Source organism: Pecten maximus, chromosome 7 (genome assembly GCF_902652985.1).
Source record: "Pecten maximus chromosome 7, xPecMax1.1, whole genome shotgun sequence".
Classification (NCBI taxonomy): Eukaryota; Metazoa; Mollusca; class Bivalvia; order Pectinida; family Pectinidae; genus Pecten; species Pecten maximus.
The window spans coordinates 5257607-5284033 of NC_047021.1; the positions used below are offsets into that span (position 1 = coordinate 5257607).

General features: G+C 37.1%; 2 protein-coding genes across 16 annotated transcripts; both read right to left on the reverse strand.

Annotated features, from left to right (window-relative positions):
- Window positions 1-2639: 2639 nt before the first annotated feature.
- Window positions 2640-13214, reverse strand: LOC117331405 (N-acyl-phosphatidylethanolamine-hydrolyzing phospholipase D-like). 14 transcript variants are annotated; one of them, XR_004533541.1, is made up of 8 exons: window positions 12918-13212; window positions 10952-11163; window positions 9353-9832; window positions 6832-6980; window positions 5799-5913; window positions 3347-4760; window positions 3284-3290; window positions 2640-3227 (listed from the first exon to the last, which is right to left on the reverse strand). XR_004533541.1 is itself a non-coding variant. In XM_033890109.1 (7 exons), the coding sequence occupies exons 2-7, from the start codon at window positions 11123-11125 to the stop codon at window positions 4138-4140; spliced, it is 1041 nt and encodes a 346-aa protein (XP_033746000.1). In that variant the 5' UTR covers window positions 11126-11163; window positions 12918-13214; the 3' UTR covers window positions 2640-4137. The 14 variants fall into 14 exon arrangements, 2 of the variants coding, with proteins under 2 accessions (XP_033746000.1, XP_033745998.1); XR_004533542.1 differs by having other exon boundaries at window positions 2640-3535; window positions 3718-4760; XR_004533536.1 differs by having other exon boundaries at window positions 2640-3591; window positions 3711-4760.
- A 2862-nt stretch (window positions 13215-16076) lies between these two features.
- LOC117331408 (N-acyl-phosphatidylethanolamine-hydrolyzing phospholipase D-like) lies at window positions 16077-25053 on the reverse strand. 2 transcript variants are annotated; one of them, XM_033890113.1, is made up of 6 exons: window positions 24975-25053; window positions 23992-24171; window positions 23196-23684; window positions 21220-21368; window positions 20877-20991; window positions 16077-20415 (listed from the first exon to the last, which is right to left on the reverse strand). In XM_033890113.1, exons 2-6 carry the CDS (start codon window positions 24163-24165, stop codon window positions 20305-20307), a joined length of 1038 nt encoding a protein of 345 aa, XP_033746004.1. In that variant the 5' UTR covers window positions 24166-24171; window positions 24975-25053; the 3' UTR covers window positions 16077-20304. The 2 variants fall into 2 exon arrangements, with proteins under 2 accessions (XP_033746004.1, XP_033746003.1); XM_033890112.1 differs by lacking the exon at window positions 24975-25053 and having other exon boundaries at window positions 23992-24644.
- Between the last annotated feature and the right edge of the window lie 1374 nt (window positions 25054-26427).

Below are 26427 nucleotides of genomic sequence, written 5' to 3' on the forward strand. Positions count from 1 at the left end.
AACAAAATTCAAAATCACAAACTGTATCTATGACTCGGATACAAATACAGATCAAGAGACCTGATAAATAAATTTCCTTGATTTAGCAATCTTTTTAACAACTTCATTAGGTACATTGGACCCCATTCATGTCCTCTATTGTAAATAAGTCTTCTTTTTTTTATAAATTTATCAGTGCATATGTATTTAAATGTAGTATATTATAGGATCTAGTAAAATGATATGTATGTGTAAATTTTGTCCTGCTGCCATTTAATGTAAAATTGTTTTCAGTGAAATCCTCTACTACCATAAATTCACCCAACAAGATCTGAAATATATTGGCTGTATATCTTCTGTTACATGTAGTGTAAACATGAAGTTTGTCAGTTTTTCTTCACAATACTAAACATTTGAAGGATTTCTAGTGGTACTAGTTAATTGGATCAGTTATAGCTGTATGATTTTTGATGGATGTGACATTTTGGCTGTGTACAAAGTAAAATCATAATTAACCATAAGTTACAGAGTTGACTTTTTTCATCCTTAACAAACAGGGGACGAGTCAACAGTTAACTAAACAGTACCAAGCCATTCTCTCCATTCTCACCATCAGGTCTATTGATATAATTTATATAAAAAAAAAACATCTCTGGGGAGAGCATTGTTGTGACAGCTAGCAATATCCCTATGTATCTGTTCACTGGTACATTGTAAGTGTTCATTGGTACATTGTTACTGTTCACTGGTACATTGTAAGTGTTCATTGGTACATTGTTACTGTTCACTGGTACATTGTAAGTGTTCATTGTTAAATTGTAACTGTTCGCTGGTACAGTGTAATTGTTCACTGGTACAGTGGAACCATTCAATTTCCCATTGTAAGTGTTCATTGGTACATTGTTACTGTTCACTGGTACATTGTAAGTGTTCATTGTTACATTGTAACTGTTCGCTGGTACAGTGTAATTGTTCACTGGTACAGTGGAACCATTCAATATCCAATTGTAAGTGTTCATTGGTACTTTGTTACTGTTCACTGGTACATTGTAAGTGTTCATTGTTACATTGTAACTGTTCGCTGGTACAGTGTAATTGTTCACTGGTACAGTGGAACCATTCAATTTCCCATTGTAAGTGTTCATTGGTACATTGTTACTGTTCACTGGTACATTATTACTGCTCACTGGTACATTGTAACTGTTCACTGAAACATTGTAACTGTTCACTGGTACAAAGTAATCGTTCTTAATTCTGATTGCCTTAATTCTTTAAAAAACATGGTTTGCTCTTAGGTATGTATATATTTAACATTCAAGAAAACTTCAGTTCTCATATTTAACAATTTTTTTACCTGAATTTGTTCCATATCAAAAATAGTGAATTCATACTGATGTAATGGATAAACACAAACTGATCACAACATTTAACTTACCTAAAGTTATCTATGTAAATGACGATGATTGAATCTGTGTAAAATAGGACAGTATAGATTTGTTATAGGTATGTTGGTAGAATGTATGTACAGCATCAAAGCTTCAGATTAAGCCTCATGTCAGCATGTTTTATTTATCTATATTTGCATTCTTTCTTTGTATCCATCATTCTTGTCTGCGTGTTCTGTTAATCACTTATTTTTGACGATGAGTATACTTTTTGTTAATTAGTTTCTATCAATGGATTATTTCTTGAACATGTATTGAAGTATAATTTAATAAATGTTAATAATTTAATTCAGAATAACGACAAATAAATTGTGAGCATTTTGTTTTGTGATAAGTGATTTCAGTACATGTTAAAGGCAGGAATCATCATTTGATCACAATTATGTTTATATTAATACTAGATGTTATACTATTATGACTATCATTGAAAATCTTTGCGACCCAACTTGGGTAATAAAATCCTTGATAATATCTTATGTTCTGCATTCTGTTATTGACTTCATTGTCACCTGGTAATCACAGATCCTTCAACATTGGATTGCCTTCGAACACAATTTTCGCTACAGTATTGTACTTCCAAGCAAGGCTGCATACAGTTTAAACCATACTGTATTACGTTTTCTTTGCTTTTACACGAGTATGGACAGGATTCAGCAAAAAAGATGCAAGTACTTATATCAAACAGCATAGTAATACTGTTCTCTGTATTAAGTGGTCAAAACATGGCTGCTTTTGGTACCATAATTAGTCTGCCCATCTTGAGGTACGGTCTGTGTATCTTTAGGTTAAGTCAATCTTTAGGTAAAGTCTATCTATCTTTAGGTAAAATCTGTGTATCTTTAGGTAAAGTCTGACTATCTTTAGGTAAAGTCTGTATTTTTAGGTAAAGTCTGATTATCTTTAGGTAAAGTCTGTCTATTTTTAGGTAAAGTCTGACTATCTTTAGGTAAAGTCTATCTATCTTTAGGTAAAGTCTGACTATCTTTAGGTAAAGTCTGACTATCTTTAGGTAAAGTCTGTCTATCTTTAGGTAAAGTCTGTATCTTTAGGTAAAGTCTGTCTATCTTTAGGTAAAGTCAGTGTATCTTTAGGTAAAGTCTGACTATCTTTAGGTAAAGTTTGTCTATCTTTAGGTAAAGTCTGTATCTTAAGGTAAAGTCTGTCTAAGTTAAATGCCTGCTTGTTTTTCCTGTTTAAACAGTGAGAACAACAATATTACAGGTAGATTGTTTTATTAAACACCTCAAGTGACTAATTGAAGTTAATATATGAAAATTATTTGGTTTTCAAATAAAACAGGATTACATACATACACACAATTTCATAACACAAAAGCAATGTATAAGTTATAATACATTGGGCCTTGGACCTGTGCATAATCTTTATGGAAGTGACCAGAGTAAGGGAGTTAACTCCATCAAAGACCTTGGACCTGTGTATGGTCTGTATGGAAGTGACTAGAGCAAGGGAGTTAACTCCATTAAGGACCTTGGACCTGTGTATGGTCTGTATGTAAGTGGTCAGACCAAGGGAGTTAACTCCATTAAGGACCATGGACCTGGGTATGGTCTGTATGTAAGTGGTCAGACCAAGGGAGTTAACTCCATTAAGGACCATGGACCTGGGTATGGTCTGTATGTAAGTGGTCAGACCAAGGGAGTTAACTCCATTAAGGACCATGGACCTGTGTATGGTCTGTATGTAGGTGGTCAGACCAAGGGAGTTAACTCCATTAAGGACCATGGACCTGGGTATGGTCTGTATGTAGGTGACTAGAGCAAGGGAGTTAACTCCATTAAGGACCTGGGTATGGTCTGTATGTAGGTGACTAGAGCAAGGGAGTTAACTCCATTAAGGACCTTGGACCTGTGTATGGTCTGTATGTAGGTGACTAGAGCAAGGGAGTTAACTCCATTAAGGACCTGTGTATGGTCTGTATGGAAGTGACTAGAGCAAGGGAGTTAACTCCATTAAGGACCTTGGACCTGTGTATGGTCTGTATGGAAGTGACTAGAGCAAGGGAGTTAACTCCATTAAGGACCTTGGACCTGTGTATGGTCTGTATGTAGGTGACTAGAGCAAGGGAGTTAACTCCATTAAGGACCTTGGACCTGTGTATGGTCTGTATGTAGGTGACTAGAGCAAGGGAGTTAACTCCATTAAGGACCTGTGTATGGTCTGTATGGAAGTGACTAGAGCAAGGGAGTTAACTCCATTAAGGACCTTGGACCTGTGTATGGTCTGTATGGAAATGACCAGAGTAAGGGAGTTAACTCCATTAAGGACCTTGGACCTGGGTATGATCTTCTTTGTTGTGATACATTAACTTGGCAACAATGGGTAAATAATGGCTGTGTTTGTAACAAGCTAGTTGAGAGTAATAAATCATGCTGGAAACTATGAACAGCTGAACATGACATAAAACCATGAATGGCTGAATGTGAAGTAAATCCATGAACGGCTAAATGTGAAGTAAAACCATGAACAGCTAAATGTTTCACCACGTGATATTATCAATGAAATTCACTTCCTCCAAACTTCCTTGTTTCACCACGTGTTATTATCAATGAAATTCACTTCCTCTAAACATCCTTGTTTCACCACGTGTTACAGTCAATGAAATTCACTTCCTCCAAACTTCCTTGTTTCACCACGTGTTATTATCAATGAAATTCACTTCCTCTAAACATCCTTGTTTCACCACGTGTTACAGTCAATGACATTCACTTCCTCCAAACATCCTTGTTTCACCATGTGTTATTGTCAATGATATTCACTTCCTCCAAACATCCTTGTTTCACCATGTGTTATTGTCAATGATATTCACTTCCTCCAAACGTCCTTGTTTCACCATGTGTTATTGTCAATGACATTCACTTCCTCCAAACATCCTTGTTTCACCATATGTTATTATCAATGACATTCACTTCCTCCAAACATCCTTGTTTCACCATGTGTTATGGTGAATGACATTCACTTCCTCCAAACATCCTTGTTTCACCATGTGTTATTGTCAATGATATTCACTTCCTCCAAACATCCTTGTTTCACCATGTGTTATTGTCAATGATATTCACTTCCTCCAAACGTCCTTGTTTCACCACGTGTTATGGTGAATGACATTCACTTCCTCCAAACGTCCTTGTTTCACCACGTGTTATGGTGAATGACATTCACTTCCTCCAAACATCCTTGTTTCACCATGTGTTATTATGAATGACATTCACTTCCTCCAAACATCCTTGTTTCACCATGTTGAACAGTAACAAATGAATCGTCAGGCAGCTCAGCTTTCTTTACTTCTTCTTTTAGTTGAACTCTTGGTTCCAGGTAAAACTACACAATGTAGAATTTAATATTACATTTAATACTAACATATCTAATAATGGCTGCTATAAACAAAAGAACATTAGAAACATTATTGCTGTCAAAATTTCCAACTCATCAAGATTATACGCAAATTAAAAATATTTAAAAATTGCCTATTATTGATACATTACTTACTGACTACTTAATTGAATCCTTTGGAAACAAGAGGCCCATGGACCTTATTGGTTCCCTAAGACCTAATAAGAATACAGGTACATGATGTTTGGCTTTTGAAATAAGATTGAACATATCTCACCTCTGCATGACATTGGCTTATAATCATTACCATAGACCTCCTGGTTATTGATAAATTGAGTTTTAAAGATTTTGAAACATATGACCAATGTGACCTTGTCATGGTACCATTCTAGCCCTTCATCCCAACATACTACAGGCAAATAAGTCTCTGGGCCTCAAGTTATCGAGAAGTGGTTTCAAGATTTTAGAAAATTGACTCCTGTGAACTTGAAAGTAAGTCACATTCATTCATTTCAAAAAGCTTGGTAGCCCTGCATCTCAGTATACTACTGGCCTAATATGATGATCCTGGACTACATCTCAGTATACTACTGGCCCAATATGATGATCCTGGACTACATCTCAGTATACTACTGGCCCAATATGATGATCCTGGACTACATCTCAGTATACTACTGGCCCAATATGATGATCCTGGACTACATCTCAGTATACTACTGGCCCAATATGATGATCCTGGACTACATCTCAGTATACTACTGGCCCAATATGATGATCCTGGACCAGTGCGTTATCAAGGATCAGTTGAAAAAGTTAACTGCTTATAACAGACAATACCTGACAAAAGGGATCACAAAAGGACGTTGGATACAAAACCTGCGACTTTGTCTGAGGCGACCTAGTTTAAATTAGTCAAATTACAGGAAAATTGATAACCTTTTGATTTGTATATTATGTGGACCTTGACTCTTAAGATAACTAAAATCATACAAAATCAATTTGTTTATTGTTTCCATGGTTACATACCTCCTTTGTGAGTTTGAAAGTTCCCCAGTGGATCCCTACAGATTTTTTTGATTTGATATCTTTGTGAATGTCAACAGCTTCCTTTGGATTTATATGTTGAGGCTCCATGAAATATCTGCAATAATATAGTACCCAGTAAGTAAAACAAAATCCTTCCTTTAACAAAAACATGCCAAATCATACAAAACCTATGATACCTTGTCAATATAACAAAATACCTGTAACACCTTGTCAACACTACACAATACCTGTCATACCTTGTCAACATTACACAATACCTGTAACACCTTGTCAACATCACACAATACCTGTCATACCTTGTCAACATTACACAATACCTGTAACACCTTGTCAACATCACACAATACCTGTCATACCTTGTCAACATTACACAATACCTGTAACACCTTGTCAACATCACACAATACCTGTCACACCTTGTCAACATTACACAATACGTGTAACACCTTGTCAACATCACACAATACCTGTCATATCTTGTCAACATCACTCAATACCTGTCATATCTTGTCAACATCACACAATACGTGTAACACCTTGTCAACATCACACAATACCTGTAACACCTTGTCAACATCACACAATACCTGTAACACCTTGTCAACATCGCACAATACCTGTCATACCTTGTCAACATCACACGATACCTGTCATATCTTGTCAACATCACACAATACCTGTAACACCTTGTCAACATCACACAATACCTGTAACACCTTGTCAACATCACACAATACCTGTCATACCTTGTCAACATTACACAATACGTGTAGCACCTTGTCAACATCACACAATACCTGTAACACCTTGTCAACATCGCACAATACCTGTCATACCTTGTCAACATCACACAATACCTGTCATATCTTGTCAACATCACACAATACCTGTAACACCTTGTCAACATCACACAATACCTGTCATATCTTGTCAACATCACACAATACCTGTAACACCTTGTCAACATCACACTCCTGTCATATCTGTAATACAGTGGTTAAAATCCTCCTACCTTGGGTAGTATGCACCAATAGGTATGGCAGACAAATCAAAGGGGCCATATTTATTCCCAATCTGTTTGAATACATTGCAGTACCCAGTGTCTCCCGCGAAGAAGAACCTATGGCGCGGACCTCTGATGACCCAGCTTCCCCACAGAGACTGCAATGTAAAATTCATTATAGCACAACAAATCAATTATAGTGATAGGAAATATTAAACAAGCAGCCGGACAGCCTACACTGCTTACATGTGTATAATTTCAAAACTATTTCTTTACTTTATGCATAAGTGATGCTTCAGAAATGGGAATATTTCTAACAAAGGTGAATGATTCACCATGATGTATTGATGAAACATACCACAGTCTGGGTCTTCTGGGCCTTGAGAAGAAGGTTCTCAAAGGTTTTTAACATATTTGTCCCATATGACCTTTAAAATAGGTCAAGGTCATTTATATGAGAAAACTCTCTAGCACTCTTTCCAAGATTCTCAAATATGAGTTTTATGAAACTTTAGAAGAGTATGGAAGGTCTTCCAACATATTTAACCTTGGTGACCTTTGAAATAGGTCAAGATAATTTATCTGAAGGAATTTTATAGCATTCCATCAAAGGTTCCAGCTGGCAAATTATCAGGCTCCTGGGTGTTACATAACTTGAGAAATATATTCTTAAGATTTCAAACATATTTGATGGCTGTGACATTGAATGTTTTTGATGAATCTTCACATCACTCCGACCCAGGAACTTTCTGACCAAACATCAGTACACTGGTCTTACATTTTACACTTGCAAGATGCATGAAATTTCTTGACATATTTTACCCCTGTGATCTTACAAATAGGTCAGGGCCATTATTCACATAATATGAGAAAAATCAAAATTATTCTATCCCAGGTACCTAATCTCCGTATAACATTTTATATAATTTCATACAAGGTACCTGCTTGCAAAATATCAGGCCCCTGGATGTTCTGGATTCTTATCATATTTGACCCTTTGATCTGGACAATAGGTCAATGACATCCATATAAGGAAACTTAAAAGTAAACTACTAGTATTCAAGATACCTCTTGGCAAAATATCAGTACCTAGTCGCTCAGTTTTCTAGAAGTTCAAAGTTAATTAACAGACTATGGATCTTTCACCAGACCAAAAGCTCCTATATAGGCACTTTGTGTATAAAGATATCATTTGGTACTTCATATAAAAAATGACAGGCGATCAGACACAGTGGTAAGACACTTACTTTATCAGTATCTATCACAGTGGTAAGACACTTACTTTATCAGTGTCTATCACAGTGTTAAGACACTTACTTTATCAGTGTCTATCACAGTGTTAAGACACTTACTTTATCAGTATCTATCACAGTGTTAAGACACTTACTTTATCAGTGTCTATCACAGTCAGTGGTAAGACACTTACTTTATCAGTATCTATCACAGTGGTAAGACACTTACTTTATCAGTGTCTATCACAGTGGTAAGACACTTACTTTATCAGTATCTATCACAGTGGTAAGACACTTACTTTATCAGTATCTATCACAGTGGTAAGACACTTACTTTATCAGTGTCTATCACAGTGGTAAGACACTTTATTAGTATCTATCACAGTGGTAAGACACTTTATCAGCATCTATCACAGTGGTAAGACACTTACTTTATCAGTATCTATCACAGTGGTAAGACACTTACTTTATCAGTATCTATCACAGTGGTAAGACACTTTATTAGTATCTATCACAGTGGTAAGACACTTTATCAGTATCTATCACAGTGGTAAGACACTTACTTTATCAGTGTCTATCACAGTGGTTAGACACTTACTTTATCAGTATCTATCACAGTGGTAAGACACTTACTTTATCAGTATCTATCACAGTGGTAAGACACTTACTTTATCAGTATCTATCACAGTGGTAAGACACTTTATTAGTATCTATCACAGTGTTAAGACACTTACTTTATCAGTATCTATCACAGTGTTAAGACACTTACTTTATCAGTATCTATCACAGTGTTAAGACACTTACTTTATCAGTATCTATCACAGTGTTAAGACACTTACTTTATCAGTATATATCACAGTGTTAAGACACTTACTTTATCAGTATATATAACAGTGGTAAGACACTTACTTTATCAGTATCTATCACAGTGGTAAGACACTTACTTTATTAGTATCTATCACAGTGGTAAGACACTTACTTTATCAGTATTTATCACAGTGGTAAGACACTTACTTTATCAGTTTCTATCACAGTGGTAAGACACTTACTTTATTAGTATCTATCACAGTGGTAAGACACTTACTTTATCAGTATTTATCACAGTGGTAAGACACTTACTTTATCAGTATTTATCACAGTGTTAAGACACTTACTTTATCAGTGTCTATCACAGTCAGTGGTAAGACACTTACTTTATCAGTGTCTATCACAGTGGTAAGACACTTACTTTTTTAGTATCTATCACAGTGTTAAGACACTTACTTTATCAGTTTCTATCACAGTGGTAAGACACTTACTTTATTAGTATCTAACAGGTAGCGTCCACTCCAGTGTTGAGCTGGCGTCAGTGTAAAAGTTACCCCCAAGTTATGTACATGTTCCTCCCACCACGTCAGCTCCACAACCTTTTTACACGACATTGATTCCATCCACCATTTTATCCCCTTTGGAACATACCACACTATTTTGTCCCCAAATTTCTCATTCAGCTTTCTCACAGAGTCAGTATCTAAATGGTCATAATGATTATGACTGATCACCACAGCATCGATGACGGGTAGTTCCTCTATTGAGCAACCTGGTCCACGGTAACGCTTGTATCCAGCTAGAAGCGGACCAGTAGAATCACTGAAGATTGGGTCAGTCAATACATTGATACCATCAAACTGGACCAACATACTAGCATGGCCGATCCATGTGGCTTGGACACCCGACTTGGGTGGATTCTTCAACCGGTCCACATCTGGATCATGGACTGGGAGGGAAATGTCCAGGTCCTGTAATGTACGTCGATAACAATATCAAACTATCTATAATAAAGGGATTTCCATTTTACCTTGGTGAAGATATATTTAGGATATTTGTCTTTACTCCTTCTTATTACATATATTATATCCAATATTTAAGAGTTTTATGATGTGATCATTGACTTTACAGCTTAGAACTTTATCTAAATGTCATGAGGAATAATACCAGTATAAACATGTTGATTGGTCTATTGTAATTTTTTATATATTAAAGACTGTTGTATTACTGGATGTAACATTACTTAGTGTGTTAATTTGGCTTTAGTAAACATAAGTATCATCAAACAAGAGGAGTATGGGTCTAAACAGTCATCTGTCTAAACGGTCATCTCACAAAGACCTACAGCAGGGACATGGGTCTTAACGGTCATCTCACAAAGACCTACAGCAGGGACATGGGCCTAAACAGTCATCTCACAAAGACCTACAGCAGGGACATGGGTCTAAACGGTCATCTCACAAAGACCTACAGCAGGGACATGGGTCTAAACGGTCATCTCACAAAGACCTACAGCAGGGACATGGGTCTAAACGGTCATCTCACAAAGACCTACAGCAGGGACATGGGTCTAAACGGTCATCTCACAAAGACCTACAGCAGGGACATGGGTCTAAACGGTCATCTCACAAAGACCTACAGCAGGGACATGGACCTAAACAGTCATCTCACAAAGACCTACAGCAGGGACATGGACCTAAACAGTCATCTCACAAAGACCTACAGCAGGGACATTTCAACTAAATTTCCCATTTTGGGCTTGTCCTTCTGTCTCCACCAGGGGTCAAACCAGGCTTATTTATATCAAACATAATCGCCTTCCCCTATGATGTTTCTTACCAAATTTAGTTGTAATGCATTAAAAAGGAGAAGAGTTTTAAAGCAAAATTTCAGCCAAGTTCCCCTTTTAGGACACTGCCCATCTTTCCCCATGATTGAACCAGCCTCATTTATATAAATTATGATTGCCCTTCCCAAATGATGTGTTGTCAGCTGAAAGGCTACAAGGACATAAAAGCAGACATAAAACCTGTTAAATAAATGACTTACCATAATCAGTGTTCTGTCTGCATTTCTTGATAGAAACTTACCTTGGCATCTGGTATGTTACTTCTATCCCTCCATCTTTCATCTGGTAGAGTATTCTTTATAGTAAAATAAATACCATTTGGGAATTCCCATTTTGTCCAAGGACATTTATATCTTCTATTCCATTTTAACTCCGGCTTCACTAGATCCTCACAAGATACAGGGATATCCGTCATGTCTTCCAGTAGTACTATCAAACTGTGAGATGAAGTACCTAGAAAACATGCCTTGGTATTACATTATAAATTACGCTACCAATTAGGATGATGATAGGATATTATAATTGATTAGGATGATGAAAGGATATTATAATTAATTAGGACGATGATAGGATATTATAATTAATTAGGATGATGATAGGATATTATAATTAATTAGGATGATGATAGGATATTATATTGATTAGGATGATGATAGGATATAATAATTGATTAGGATGATGATAGGATATTATAATTAATTTGGATGATGAAAGGATATTATAATTAATTAGGACGATGATAGGATATTATAATTGATTAGGATGATGATAGGATATTATAATTAATTAGGATAATGACAGGATACTATAATTGATTAGGATGATGATAGGATATTATAATTAATTAGGATGATGATAGGATATTATAATTCATTAGGATGATGATAGGATATTATAATTAATTAGGACGATGATAGGATATTATAATTAATTAGGATGATGACATGATATTATAATTAATTAGGATGATGATAGGATATTATATTGATTAGGATGATGATAGGATATTATAATTGATTAGGATGATGATAGGATACTATAATTGATTAGGATGATGATAGGATATTATAATTGATTAGGATGATATCATGATTAATAAGGATGATGATAGGATATTATAATTAATTAGGATGATGATAGGATATTATAATTAATTAGGATGATAACAGGATATTATAATTAATTAGGATGATGAGAGGATACTGTATTGATGTTGATAGGATATTATAATTAATTAGGATGATGATAGGATATTATAATTGATTAGGATGATGATAGGATATTATAATTAATCAGGATGATGATAGGATACTATAATTGATTAGGATGATGATGATAGGATATTATAATTGATCAGGATGATGATAGAATATTATAATTGATTAGGATGATGATAGGATATTTTAACATTTCCGAAAATTTTAGAATCAACAAATTAAGCAACTATATTATACTGTAATACAAAAAAGGCATTTAATTATATGTTAATTGAGTTAGAGTAACAAAAAAAAAGAAAAGAAAAAATCAGAAAATGCACATATTCTGTAACCCCTAGAGGTTAATACCCTACAATAGGTAACATATTCTGTAACCCCTAGAGGTTAATACCCTACAATAGGTAACATATTCTGTAACCCATAAAGGTATATCCTTTAATTGACAAAATAATCTGTAACCCATGGAGGTGTACCCTATAATATATAAAATATTCTGTAACCAGTTGTGATGTACCCTTTAATAGCTTAAGGTAACACATGTTACCTGTTGTGCAACATATATTACCTCATTATGTTGTATGAACATTTCTTTGTTTTAGTCAATAAAACATTAGAAACATTCAGATACATAAATGCAAATACAAATGTACATGGATAAACATTTCAAGTTGATGATTAGTTTGTTAAATCTTAAGATGGCCATCACAGACACCAAGATAATTTCTGACCATATCTAAAATAAGAAACAGTGTAAGGTCAGTTTACTTGCGATATATAAAGAGTGGATAAATGTTGGGAAAATCAAGATATAGTTTACAATTATAAAATATGAACTTATAGATTTGTAATTTAACGGAACTGAACAATATATTTCTTATAATATCACTTGTACATATTAGATAATTTATGTTATATATCATGTAATGAATGATTTTGTGTCCACTGAAGTGGATTAACTGTTACTATAAACGGTACTACAAATAAACTTACTGTATATCTCAAATGTCAACGATATATAAATAAGCGTCTCTGGTACTTTTTACTGTCTGCAGTAAATTCGTAGATCAAAATTTGAAAATTCTTCTTTTGTGGAAAACCCACCTTTAGAGATTCCCGAAAGCGAGTCTGTAAAACCAAATGAATCATTACTAAAAAGAAAGTAGATCTGAATTAGAAACGAAAGCGGAAGTCAACAACCTGGCGGAGAACAGTGGAACTAAGGCCGACAAACAAGTGACCATACATAAAAGTTTCAGAGACAGGAACGTTTGATACACACTCTGGGCATAGAATATATATAAATGATAAATTGTTAAGTACAAATGAATAAAGAGAGAGTTAAAACAGGATTTACCCTCAGATAAGGAGAGAGCTATATGGATCACACAAAGGGAGGGGAAACCCAAACAAACTGACCAGAGCGAATCGAGATGATGTTAGGACTTTTCGAATGATAAATGCAGTTGCTACTGTACAGTCAATGAACTGTCATGGCCGTAAGACCTACTGTACAGTCAATGAACTGTCATGGCCGTAAGATCTACTGTACAGTCAATGAACTGTCATGGCCGTAAGGCCTACTGTACAGTCAATGAACTGCCATGGCCGTAAGACCTACTGTACAGTCAATGAACTGCTATAGCCGTAAGACCTACTGTACAGTCAATGAACTGCTATAGCCGTAAGACCTACTGTACAGTCAATGAACTGTAATGGCTGTAAGACATACTGTACAGTCAATAAACTGTCATGGCCGTAAGACCTACTGTACAGTCAATGAACTGTCGTGGCCGTAAGATCTACTGTACAGTCAATGAACTGCTATAGCCGTAAGACCTACTGTACAGTCAATAAACTGTCATGGCCGTAAGACCTACTGTACAGTCAATGAACTGTCATGGCCGTAAGACCTACTGTACAGTCAATGAACTGTCATGGCCGTAAGACCTACTGTACAGTCAATGAACTGTAATGGCCGTAAGACCTACTGTACAGTCAATGAACTGTCATGGCCGTAAGACATACTGTACAGTCAATGAACTGTAATGGCTGTAAGACCTATTGTACAGTCAATGAACTGGCATGGCCGTAAGACATACTGTACAGTCAATGAACTGTAATGGCTGTAAGACCTACTTTACAGTCAATGAACTGCTATAGCCGTAAGACCTACTGTACAGTCAATGAACTGTCGTGGCCGTAAGACCTACTGTACAGTCAATGAACTGCCATGGCCGTAAGATCTACTGTACAGTCAATGAACTGTCATGGCCGTAAGACCTACTGTACAGTCAATGAACTGTCATGATCGTAAGACCTACTGTACAGTCAATGAACTGTCATGATCGTAAGACCTACTGTACAGTCAATGAACTGTCATGATCGTAAGACCTACTGTACAGTCAATGAACTGTCATGGCCGTAAGGCCTACTGTACAGTCAATGAACTGTCATGGCCGTAAGACCTACTGTACAGTCAATGAACTGCTATAGCCGTAAGACCTTCTGTACAGTCAATGAATTGCCAAGGCCAAAAGATCTATTTTACAGTCAGTATTTCCATATGGCCGCAAGGTCTATTGTACAGTGTGTACTGTGGTTATTTGTCCCCTTTTTCGGCATTGCCGTATAATTTTGTTTTGGACCCGGATATGACGCGACAGGTGGCGTTACTGGTCAAGAAGAAGTATGTGATTGGTCAATGTAGCGGTAAATGCAAAATGCATGTATGCAGTTATAAACGAAACAGAGATAAGATTATGAGCTGAATAAGTAGATTATCTTTTTAAATGACACATTAATAAAATCATATTCCTGATTCAAATGCAGTCTTATTATTACCAAAAATGATTCAAACTGATATGATTCTGTTATTCGTGCTAAAACGCTTTAGTTCGTTAATTTATTTCACCATCAGTTTTACATTATAACTAGCCCGAGTTTTCTCTGGCCCCGTCACCATATCTACACTAGACATGGTGACAGGACCAGAGAAAACTTGGGCTACATTATAACCATCAGCATTAAAACTATGCCGTTTATCTTTTTTAAAGATATTTCTTGTTTGTATTAAGTCGGTATAAGTGTCCTCGTTTTTGTGTACTCTGGGTAAGTGTCCCCTGTTTGTATACTGTGGTTATTTGTCCCCTTTTTGTGTACTGGTTTAGATATATTTAGTATTTCTGTATAGTTTTCTTTAGTACACTAGGGTACGTAGTCTGGTCACGTGATTTTGGTGGGTTTAGATATATTTAGTATTTCTGTAGTTGCCTTTAGTACCCTAGGGTACGTAGTCTAGTCACGTGATTTGGGTGGGTTTAGATATACAGGTATGTATTTAATATTTACTCATCGGTTTCACTTTCACATATTATTTGAATTTTATCTGCTGGTTCATTCATTAGAAAAGCACCGCTGAAAAAGTCTGTGAGGACATCCACCTTATCTTTATCCGTGCAACCTCACTCCCTCTCCATCTGTTAGATGTCGTTCTGATATATCCGACGTTGTTATTGATTAAGAGCTAAATGCATCGAACCAGACCTTTTTTGGGATTTGTCTTACTTTAGTATTTTCTTTTGCTAACTACTTTTCATCCTCTTTTGTTACTCTTGATGAAGAATTTTTGTGTATTCGTTGCAATTCTGCCTGACTTGGTTTCCATATGTCTTTGCCAACATCAATTGCCATTACAGCATCACCTATGATTTCGTAGTGAGGTTGTAAGGAACGTTTCGGTATATTTTTCCACTTCGTCTCTGTCACCTGACAGAGTGATATCCTAATTTACGTTCAGTTCCTGTCTCAGCTTATCATAATTCCCTTTGCTGTAGTTGATTTTTTTTAAACACCCAATCACCACGCAATCACCACGCCAGGGTTTCTAAATTGTAGAAGGTCACCTTACTAGCTCAGACTAGCGGGAGTTTGCCTTGAGAGAGAAAGGTCACTAGTTATATACGATATATATATATATTTTTTTTTTTATTACATTCAGACAGGGTGATGGATGTTAGAAAGCAGATGGAAAAAGAATCAAGCATCTAATAATCTAATAGTGATGATACGGAAGTGTTTCTATATCAACCTTTTTAACCAGCGATAATGTGACATTGAGTTGTTTTGTATAATGATAAAGTACACTGTGGCTTTGTATAATATTTAATTTAGCTAAAATTTATTATTATTTACTGCATGTTAACAATTGGCAAACTGACAGCAGCATCACAAACATCACTGACAAAATTAATGTAAAAAATATCAAAATATTACATTTAAACAAAGAGAACATTTACAGTAATGCTGAAATTCATCACAAAATAACCTTTCAAAAAAGTTAATATCATTGTCTTGAAAAAAAGAAACAAAACAAAAAGAGGCCCAATGGACCTGCAGTGCTGCTTGCCTGATTTTCACTTTTAAGATGAATTTTGGCCTTCCAGTTAATTAAAAGTAGGTAACCTGTTTCCAACTCACCGGGATTTATCTACTACTCAAAAATCACGATTCTAGCCCTTATGCGTTATAAGAAATTGTTTGAGAGTTTTGACAAATTCGAACCCTGTGACCTTGACTATGGATCAAGGTTATTCTTTCCATTGTCACACTCTGTTACATTTTAACCCAGGAAGCTACCACACTCTAATATGATGGCTTTGGCCTCTTGATTATTGATATAAGGTTAGGATATTAAAAGGAAAAAGATCAATGCATGAAGGATGGATGCGGCAACATGACATGAGCTGTCCTGCCCTATACAGACAGAGAAGTTAAAAAGGAAAACAAAAACTCTAGTAAATGTTTGGTCAGACATAGCTTAAATTTTGTTGGGGGGTGGGTGGGTGTAGTATCTGTCACTTATTTTCCATTTTCCATCAGCAACTACCGATAAAACAAAATCCAAAAGATTGCACAGATTGTCTCCAAAATTAAACAGAGTCCCAGAGGGCTTGTATTGCTCACCTGGTTGGACTAAATTTGACCAAACATCAAAATAATATTCATGTTAAATTTGTTAATACATGTATCTTATTTTTTGATGTCGAACAATGCTTCATATGGTTATGGGGTGGGGATCACGATTTCGAAAATATAACACGAAACTGAAACCCTAAGGGTGGGGAAATACCCCAGGGCCTATTTGTATATTATGACTGTGTTTATCTCTTTATACCTACAATGTTATATATGGTTATAGGGTGGGGATCTCAACGGTTTCAAAGATATATCAAAGAAACTAAGACTTTAAGGGTGGTGAAAGACCCCAGGCCCATTTTGATAACAGGGTTGTGTTTATCTCTTGGTGCCCAGCAATGCTATATATAGTTATGGCGTGGGGATCTCAAAAGTTTCAAAAGTACAAGAAGCGATTAAAAGGACTCACCTCTATTTCACCCATTGGCCCTTCTGGCCCCAGGGGAGTCAGAGTCACCATTTAGGTAAAGTCTGTTCCCCTTTCCCTAAGGATGTTTGTGACCAAATTTTGTTCAAATCCATTCAATACTTTGTGACAAGTAGTGATTTAAAGGACTTGCCCCTATTTCCCCTGTTGGGCCCTGTCCCTCTGGCCCCATGAGGGTAAGGTCACCATTTATGCAAAAAACTGTTCCCCTTACCTCAATGATGTTTTTGACCAAATTTGCTTAAAATCTATTCAGTACTTTATGACTAGTAGTTATTTAAATGACAGACGGACGGCAGATGCCGATCTATTACATAGGCTCACCAGTTCTTTGGGCAAGGTGACAGGGCTTATAACAACCATCTAATAATATTGTACACTTCACTCAGGTTAAAATAGGCATGAATAATAAATACTTTATCTCAAAACTCCTTGCAATACTAACTAACATCTGAATTGAATCTCTGCTGACTGTGTGGATGGCCAGAGTATTAACCACCTGGCCAAATCTATTACTATTTAAACATTTATTTAGTAATTACATTATAAACAGTTACATTAATCACACAATAAGCTTATCTTAACTTGAACAAATGGGTCTTGTTCTTTCAATTATCACATTGGACTACAAGACAAAAGTAGGTGGCTGGTTGGCACAGTGGTAACACACTTGATTTTCACCTAGGTGGCCGAGATTTAATTCCTAAATCGAACGTGAAAAGGAATTGAGTAACCTGCCAGACCATGTTGGGTTTCTACAGATACAGTACTCCGGTTTCCCCCTACAGTAAGATCCCTTGTGCTCTTCTATAATCTGATATAACAGGTTCCTCAATTGTTGTAAAATAAATAAAGTTTACACTTTACAGGGATAAGTTAATCATGTGTTATATCACAAACATAATATCACATATATATCTAACACACTAAAAATGTATAAATAAAACTTTGTTAAATTCATCAGATAAAGTTTTTTTAGAGCTGTTAATTATTAATGTTTAACTTGCTCTCTGTCCATCTAATACAAACAAAGAAAACACTGACAAAGTAACAATACCACACTCCCAACACAAATCAATTAAACAAGGGACAAATATCAACAAAATATAGATTTGAATGAAGACTTTTGAATCATATAAAACAAAATGTTTCCGCATAAAACAAAACTACAATCAGAAAATGTAAAATTAAGCAAAGATCAATGACAGGGCAGCTTTGGTTCTATATCACAGTCTTTGATTATCATTGTTTCAGCTGAAGGTGACACTACAGTGTTAATGCTGATAAGCGAAGAAACCAGTGGTATTCTCCACACAGATCGATGCTAGGTCACTCCAGTACAGAAACCAGTGGTATTCTCCATACAGATCGATGCTAGGTCACTCCAGTACAGAAACCAGTGGTATTCTCCATACAGATCGATGCTAGGTCACTCCAGTACAGAAACCAGTGGTATTCTCCATACAGATTGATGCTAAGTCACTCCAGTACAGAAACTGGTGGTATTCTCTATACAGAGTGATGCTAGGTCACTCCAGTACAGAAACCAGTGGTATTCTCCACACAAAGAGATGCTAGGTCACTCCAGTACAGAAACCAGTGGTATTCTCCATACAGATCGATGCTAAGTCACTCCAGTACAGAAACCAGTGGTATTCTCCATACAGATCGATGCTAGGTCACTCCAGTACAGAAACCAGTGGTATTCTCCATACAGATTGATGCTAAGTCACTCCAGTACAGAAACCAGTGGTATTCTCCACACAGATTGATGCTAAGTCACTCAAGGCTAGAAACCAGTGGTATTCTCCATACAGAGTAATGCTAAGTCACTCAACACAGAAACCAGTGGTATTCTCCACACAGAGTGATGCTAGGTCACTCCAGTACAGAAACCAGTGGTATTCTCCATACAGAGTGATGCTAAGTCACTCCAGTACAGAAACCAGTGGTATTCTCCATACAGAGTGATGCTAGGTCACTCAACACAGAAACCAGTGGTATTCTCCATACAGATCGATGCTAAGTCACTCCAGTACAGAAACCAGTGGTATTCTCCATACAGAGTGATGCTAAGTCACTCCAGTACAGAAACCAGTGGTATTCTCCATACAGATTGATGCTAGGTCACTCCAGTACAGAAACCAGTGGTATTCTCCATACAGTGTGATGCTAAGTCACTCCAGTACAGAAACCAGTGGTATTCTCCATACAGAGTGATGCTAGGTCACTCCAGTACAGAAACCAGTGGTATTCTCCATACAGAGTGATGCTAAGTCACTCCAGTACAGAAACCAGTGGTATTCTCCATACAGAGAGATGCTAGGTCACTCCAGTACATAAACCAGTGGTATTCTCCACACAGAGAGATGCTAGGTCACTCCAGTACAGAAACCAGTGGTATTCTCCATACAGTGTGATGCTAAGTCACTCCAGTACAGAAACCAGTGGTATTCTCCACACAGAGTGATGCTAGGTCACTCCAGTACAGAAACCAGTGGTATTCTCCATACAGATCGATGCTAGGTCACTCCAGTACAGAAACCAGTGGTATTCTCCATACAGATTGATGCTAAGTCACTCCAGTACAGAAACTGGTGGTATTCTCCATACAGTTTGATGCTTAGTCACTCCAGGCCAGAAACTGGTGGTATTCTCTATACAGAGTGATGCTAGGTCACTCAACACAGAAACCAGTGGTATTCTCCACACAGAGTGATGCTTAGTCACTCCAGGCCAGAAACTGGTGGTATTCTCCACACAGAGTGATGCTTAGTCACTCCAGTACAGAAACCAGTGGTATTCTCCACACAGAGTGATGCTTAGTCACTCCAGGCCAGAAACCAGTGGTATTCTCCACACAGAGTGATGTTTAGTCACTCCAGTACAGAAACCAGTGGTATTCTCCACACAGAGTGATGCTTAGTCACTCCAGGCCAGAAACCAGTGGTATTCTCCACACAGAGTGATGCTAGGTCACTCCCCAAATATTCTGGTTTCTCCATGTTTTATAGTTACAAAACAGTCCTCTGGCAAGGCAGACTTTCTCAGTTCTTCAGCTAGTTTTGTCTTTGGTTCCAGATAGAACTGTAATTAAGAAACAAACGAAATATAGGTAGATACAGTAAGTACATGATATGTCAATTGAAAGGTCCCCGAGTGGATCAACCTCTATTGTTTACAACTACTGTTAACTTTAATCTACGTGTTACCTCATACGTTAATTGGAAGGTCACATTCTATTGTTATTTCTAATCTACACGTTTACCTAATACATCAGTTTGAAGGTCACATTCTATTGTTATTTCTAATCTACACAGTTACCTCATACATCAGTTTGAAGGTCACATTCTATTGTTATCTCTAATCTTTATTGTTACCTCATATGTCAATTTGAAGGTCACCTTCTATTGTTATCTCTAATCTTTATTGTTACCTCATACGTCAATTTGAAGGTCACCTTCTATTGTTATCTCTAATCTTTATTGTTACCTCATACGTCAATTTGAAGGTCACCTTCTATTGTTATCTCTAATCTTTATTGTTACCTCATACGTCAGTTTGAAGGTACCCCAGTGGATTCCAAGAGAATTCCTGGACTTGATATCCTTGTGGATTAGTACTGCCTCTGCTGGGTCTACATGCTGGGCTTTCATCACTGACCTATGTGGGCATGAAAATATTTTTAAAGAAAAATACAACAACCTCAAACAGTCATGACACAGTGACATTTCAGACACTTATTACATAAAACTGTGACTTAAACACACTTTGTTATCAAAACAGACATACAAGTACGTAAATGAGACAATACACATCTGATAATCTAACTGTTTTACATTCATATTTAAGTTATACATTCATTAAAATGAGGTAAAAACAATCACTGACCTTGGTGAATATGCCCCGATAGGTATGGCAGCCAGATCAAAGGGACCATACTCATCTCCTATTTGTTTAAAACCCTCACAGTATCCTGTGTCACCAGCAAAGAAGAATGTGTGCCGAGGCCCTTTAATGACCCAGCTTCCCCACAAAGCCTACAATGGACAACAGGAACATGACTTTAATTCAATAATGCCGAAATATCTTACCACAGAATGTATTCCAATTTTATATGATATTCGGCAAGATTTCAATGGGTCCTTTTTCATTACAGACCAATGCCTACCTTGTTGGTATCTCTAACCGACCCATGCCTACCTTGTTGGTATCTCTAACCGACCCATGCCTATCCTGTTGGTGTCTCTAACTGACCCATGTCTACCTTGTTGGTGTCTCTAACTGACCCATGTCTACCTTGTTGGTGTCTCTAACTGACCCATGCCTACCTTGTTGGTATCTCTAACCGACCCATGTCTACCTTGTTGGTGGCTCTAACCGACCCATGCCTACCTTGTTGGTGTCTCTAACCGACCCATGCCTACCTTGTTGGTGTCTCTAACCGACCCATGCCTATCTTGTTGGTGTCTCTAACTGACCCATGTCTACCTTGTTGGTGTCTCTAACTGACCCATACCTACCTTGTTGATGTCTCTAACTGACCCATACCTACCTTGTTGATGTCTCTAACTGACCCATGCCTACCTTGTTGGTGTCTCTAACCGACCCATGCCTACCTTGTTGGTGTCTCTAACCAACCCATGCCTATCTTGTTGGTGTCTCTAACTGACCCATGCCTACCTTGTTGGTGTCTCTAACCGACCCATGTCTACCTTGTTGGTATCTCTAACCGACCCATGCCTACCTTGTTGGTGTCTCTAACCGACCCATGCCTATCTTGTTGGTGTCTCTAACCGACCCATGCCTATCTTGTTGGTGTCTCTAACTGACCCATGCCTACCTTGTTGGTGTCTCTAACCAACCCATGTCTACCTTGTTGGTATCTCTAACCGACCCATACCTACCTTGTTGGTGTCTCTAACCGACCCATACCTACCTTGTTGGTGTCTCTAACCGACCCATGCCTACCTTGTTGGTGTCTCTAACCGACCCATGCCTACCTTGTTGGTGTCTCTAACCGACCCATGCCTACCTTGTTGGTGTCTCTAACTGACCCATGCCTATCTTGTTGGTGTCTCTAACTGACCCATGTCTACCTTGTTGATGTCTCTAACTGACCCATGCCTACCTTGTTGATGTCTCTAACTGACCCATGTCTACCTTGTTGGTGTCTCTAACTGACCCATGTCTACCTTGTTGGTGTCTCTAACTGACCCATGTCTACCTTGTTGGTGTCTCTTACTGACCCATGTCTACCTTGTTGATGTCTCTAACTGACCCATGCCTACCTTGTTGGTGTCTCTAACTGACCCATGCCTACCTTGTTGGTATCTCTAACTGACCCATGTCTACCTTGTTGGTGTCTCTAACTGACCCATGTCTACCTTGTTGGTGTCTCTTACTGACCCATGCCTACCTTGTTGGTGTCTCTAACTGACCCATGCCTATCTTGTTGGTGTCTCTAACTGACCCATGCCTATCTTGTTGGTGTCTCTAACTGACCCATGCCTACCTTGTTGGTGTCTCTAACTGACCCATGTCTACCTTGTTGGTGTCTCTAACCGACCCATGCCTATCTTGTTGGTGTCTCTAACTGACCCATACCTACCTTGTTGGTGTCTCTAACTGACCCATGTCTACCTTGTTGATGTCTCTAACTGACCCATGTCTACCTTGTTGGTGTCTCTAACTGACCCATGCCTACCTTGTTGATGTCTCTAACTGACCCATGCCTACCTTGTTTGTGTCTCTAACTGACCTATGTCTACCTTGTTGATGTCTCTAACTGACCCATGCCTACCTTGTTGGTGTCTCTAACTGACTCATGTCTACCTTGTTGGTATCTCAAACTGACCAATGCCTACCTTGTTGGTGTCTGTAGCTGTACGTTTACACCAGTGTTGTGCTGGAGTCAGAGCGAATGTTATGTTTGGGTCAGGAGAATGTTTGTGCTCCTGCCACCATGTCAGCTCCACAACATTTCTACATCCAGAATCAAGCATCCATTGCTTTGTTCCCATGGGAACATACCACCACAACCTGTCCCCAAATTTTCTGTTCAGACTGACCACTGATCCGTGGTCAAGGTGATCATAGTGATTGTGACTTATCACTACAGCGTCCAAGACTGGCAGCTCATTAATTTGACAAGGTGGAGGGCGGTATCGCTTTGGTCCAATCCATTGAAACATGGAGCTGCGGTCACTGAAGATGGGGTCAGTCAATACAGTAATGCCATCCAGCTGGACCAACACACTAGCATGGCCAATCCATGTAGCTTGGACACCTGAGTTGGATGGATTTGTCAATCCGTCAAAATCAGGTTTTTGGACGGGTAAATGTTCATCTAGTTCCTGTTACCAAATGATGAAATACAAAATAAGATTTGATAAATGTTTGAACATTTTTGCATCATGTTTTAATGTTAGAATAAAACTGATGGTCTAGCGCTTTATTGTCAGTATGGAAAGGTTAAACAATCATAAAGTAACTTAAATACTTCTCAGTCATATACACTGTATTCCACTTTTCATGGTTTCTTTGCTATTTTCCTTCATTAGCTAATATCAATGACTTAAATTTTTCTTTAAACTGAATGTAGACATAAGACTTTGGGCATTCCAACATAAGTATATATATAAAATTTTACAAATGACTTACTTGTTTTTTACATGGGATTTTACTGAAGTCTTTTTCCTTGATCATCATTCCGTACAGAACTTTTAGGAGTGTTGGCTCTTCCCATGTTGTCCATGGATTCTTGTACAGTCCATTAGTAAACAAAGGCATGGTCCTCTTGTCTTGGAGGGCATCGGTTGTATCAGAGGTGGCCATAATTTCCTGTTCACTCCAAAAAACATTGATCCTTTTAAACAAATTTACGATAAAGAGCATGAAATACAATAGTCTGGTTATAAATTCCCTTGTAAATGTCAATCATTGACTCTGTGATAATGCATACCTTAATACAAATGTACATAATATTGTGTGTAGAGCTAGCTAGATTAATTGTTACATTCCAGCTGGCCAATTCACCAATCTAAACGCCCTTACAGTGATAGTTCAAAAATATATCTTGCAGTAGTTTTGACATACAAAAGATACAAACAGTTGTTTGAGGATCGGACATGCAGAGAGAAAACTTATGACATGGCAGTATAACAAATAATACAGGTTTGTCGGCCTAGCTGAGTAACGGCAATAGATGTCAAAATGAAAACAAATCATAGGCACATCATCTCTTTATACTAAGGACTTGTAACAGTTATACACAAACAAGTAAATTTATACATTCAGGTTTGATTAAATTCTAATCAAAGTTGCTTGAAAAAATACTCTTGGAGTTTACTGGGATAGTTTGAATTGAGTAAAAGTTGAGTAAAAGTTGAGTAATGAAATAAAACTGCATAATTTATTTTCTTCGTCCTTTCTGGATTTCCATGCTGTCAGAAACCTGGGCTAGCGAATACATTTGTATGTTGTTGGTTCTGACGTGTCCCTGATTTCGTAACATGTTGGAATATCATATGCCGTACAGTGTTAGTCTTGGTAATCTATCCGGGGTAGTTCACGCCTGATAAAACGACAATAATCTTAACAACGTGACAACAACTCCAGAAAAATAAATTGACTTAGATATTTACCAATGCCGTCTGCTACAGGCCTATATTCCGACGTCCGATTTAGCCTACTGACCTCATCCAAAACGAAAGAAGGTTTTCCTTTCGGAAGTTTCGAGCTTTATCCTGCCTCCTCTAATTATTTCCGATACATGCTATTATTGAGAAATATTACTAGATACAAACAACAAGTAAATATAGCTGATTCTAAAAATATAAATTTCAACATATATCTAATGTGACTTGGTGTCAAATTTTGACATTTTTGTAACCGCGCCGACGATCAATGAACTCGCCGTGTTTACCGAGCTTTCACCGAGCCCGTGCTAAGGGCAGATAACTCTACCGATCCCGAGCTTTGTAGAACTTTTAGCCATTCTGGTATAAGAATGTTTCCGGGCTCTGCGACGAGGACGCAGTTCTACAAAGAGCCCATATAATTTTATTTTAATGATTTTATATATATTTACCCATCTTTTCATTATTGTTTATCACATTAAAATATTTTTATCACCATATACATGTACTTTTGTATTTTTTTACGTAGAAAATAAAGTTTTCATTTGTGGTATAAACCAATTCACTCGTTTACTTTTTATCTGTTACTAAAGCTATTTCTTTTAGTAAAAAAATATTTTCATCAATGCATGATTTTAATACAACTACAGTACTATTTTCTTATTGTATTCTAGTTTGAATTTTCGAACATTTAGTACAATGCCAAACGAAACTGTCTCTTGAAAAATGAAAATCTGACTGATCACAAACACATCTATTGTGAAACCACCTATCGCAACCAGCGTCACAACTTACCATATCATCAAAAACATTAGAAATATGACATCCATCTGACTCACAATCGATAAAAATATCATAAGTTAAGGCTTGAGAAACTTTCTTTTTTCTGTATTTACTAAGTTTTTTCTTTGGAAATTTAGAAAACCTACCATTTGAAATACAATTTACTAGATGCTGTCTCATATAATCTATGTCTGAAATATCATGGAGGGGAGAGATTTGATCAGATTTCACTGGAGAAACTATTGTTGTGCTTGGCGTTGAACACAGTACAGAATCACCTACGGTAACTTAGTTAACTTATTGTCTGGCGCGGGAACTATATCAGTTTCTCTTTGGGATGTAACTGAACTGCATACTTATCTCCCTGCGAACCTTCAACTAAAAATGTCTTGGCAGATGGAACATGTACCTGCTTGCGGAATATAAGAGTCTGTTGTGGCGTTAACATTGTCATCACTTACCTCTTCGTCGGTTATCTCTACTTTGAATATTGTTTTTCTTTTGATGATTTTTGTAATTTGATATTTCAGTTAATAACTTTAAATGTGCGATAAATATACATATTTTATTTTTTTTGTCTTAACAATAACACTCAATTTGAATTAAGTTTAAAGGCTTTACTAATGTACAGTCACAAATCTCGGGATCGGTAGAGTTATCTGCCCTTAGCACGGGC

Coding starts and splice junctions, on each gene's coding strand:
- LOC117331405 (XM_033890107.1), bottom strand. CDS start 11,125: ATGACGGATATCCCTGTATCTTGTGAGGATCTAGTGAAGCCGGAGTTA. Junction 5,914..6,831: donor ATTGGTGCATACTACCCAAG/GTAGGAGGATTT, acceptor ATATTATTGCAG/ATATTTCATGGAGCCTCAAC. Junction 4,761..5,798: donor CTTTCAAACTCACAAAGGAG/GTATGTAACCAT, acceptor TACATTGTGTAG/TTTTACCTGGAACCAAGAGT.
- LOC117331408 (XM_033890112.1), bottom strand. CDS start 24,225: ATGCTCTTTATCGTAAATTTGTTTAAAAGGATCAATGTTTTTTGGAGT. Junction 20,992..21,219: donor ATCGGGGCATATTCACCAAG/GTCAGTGATTGT, acceptor ATGCCCACATAG/GTCAGTGATGAAAGCCCAGC. Junction 20,416..20,876: donor CCTTCAAACTGACGTATGAG/GTAACAATAAAG, acceptor TCTTAATTACAG/TTCTATCTGGAACCAAAGAC.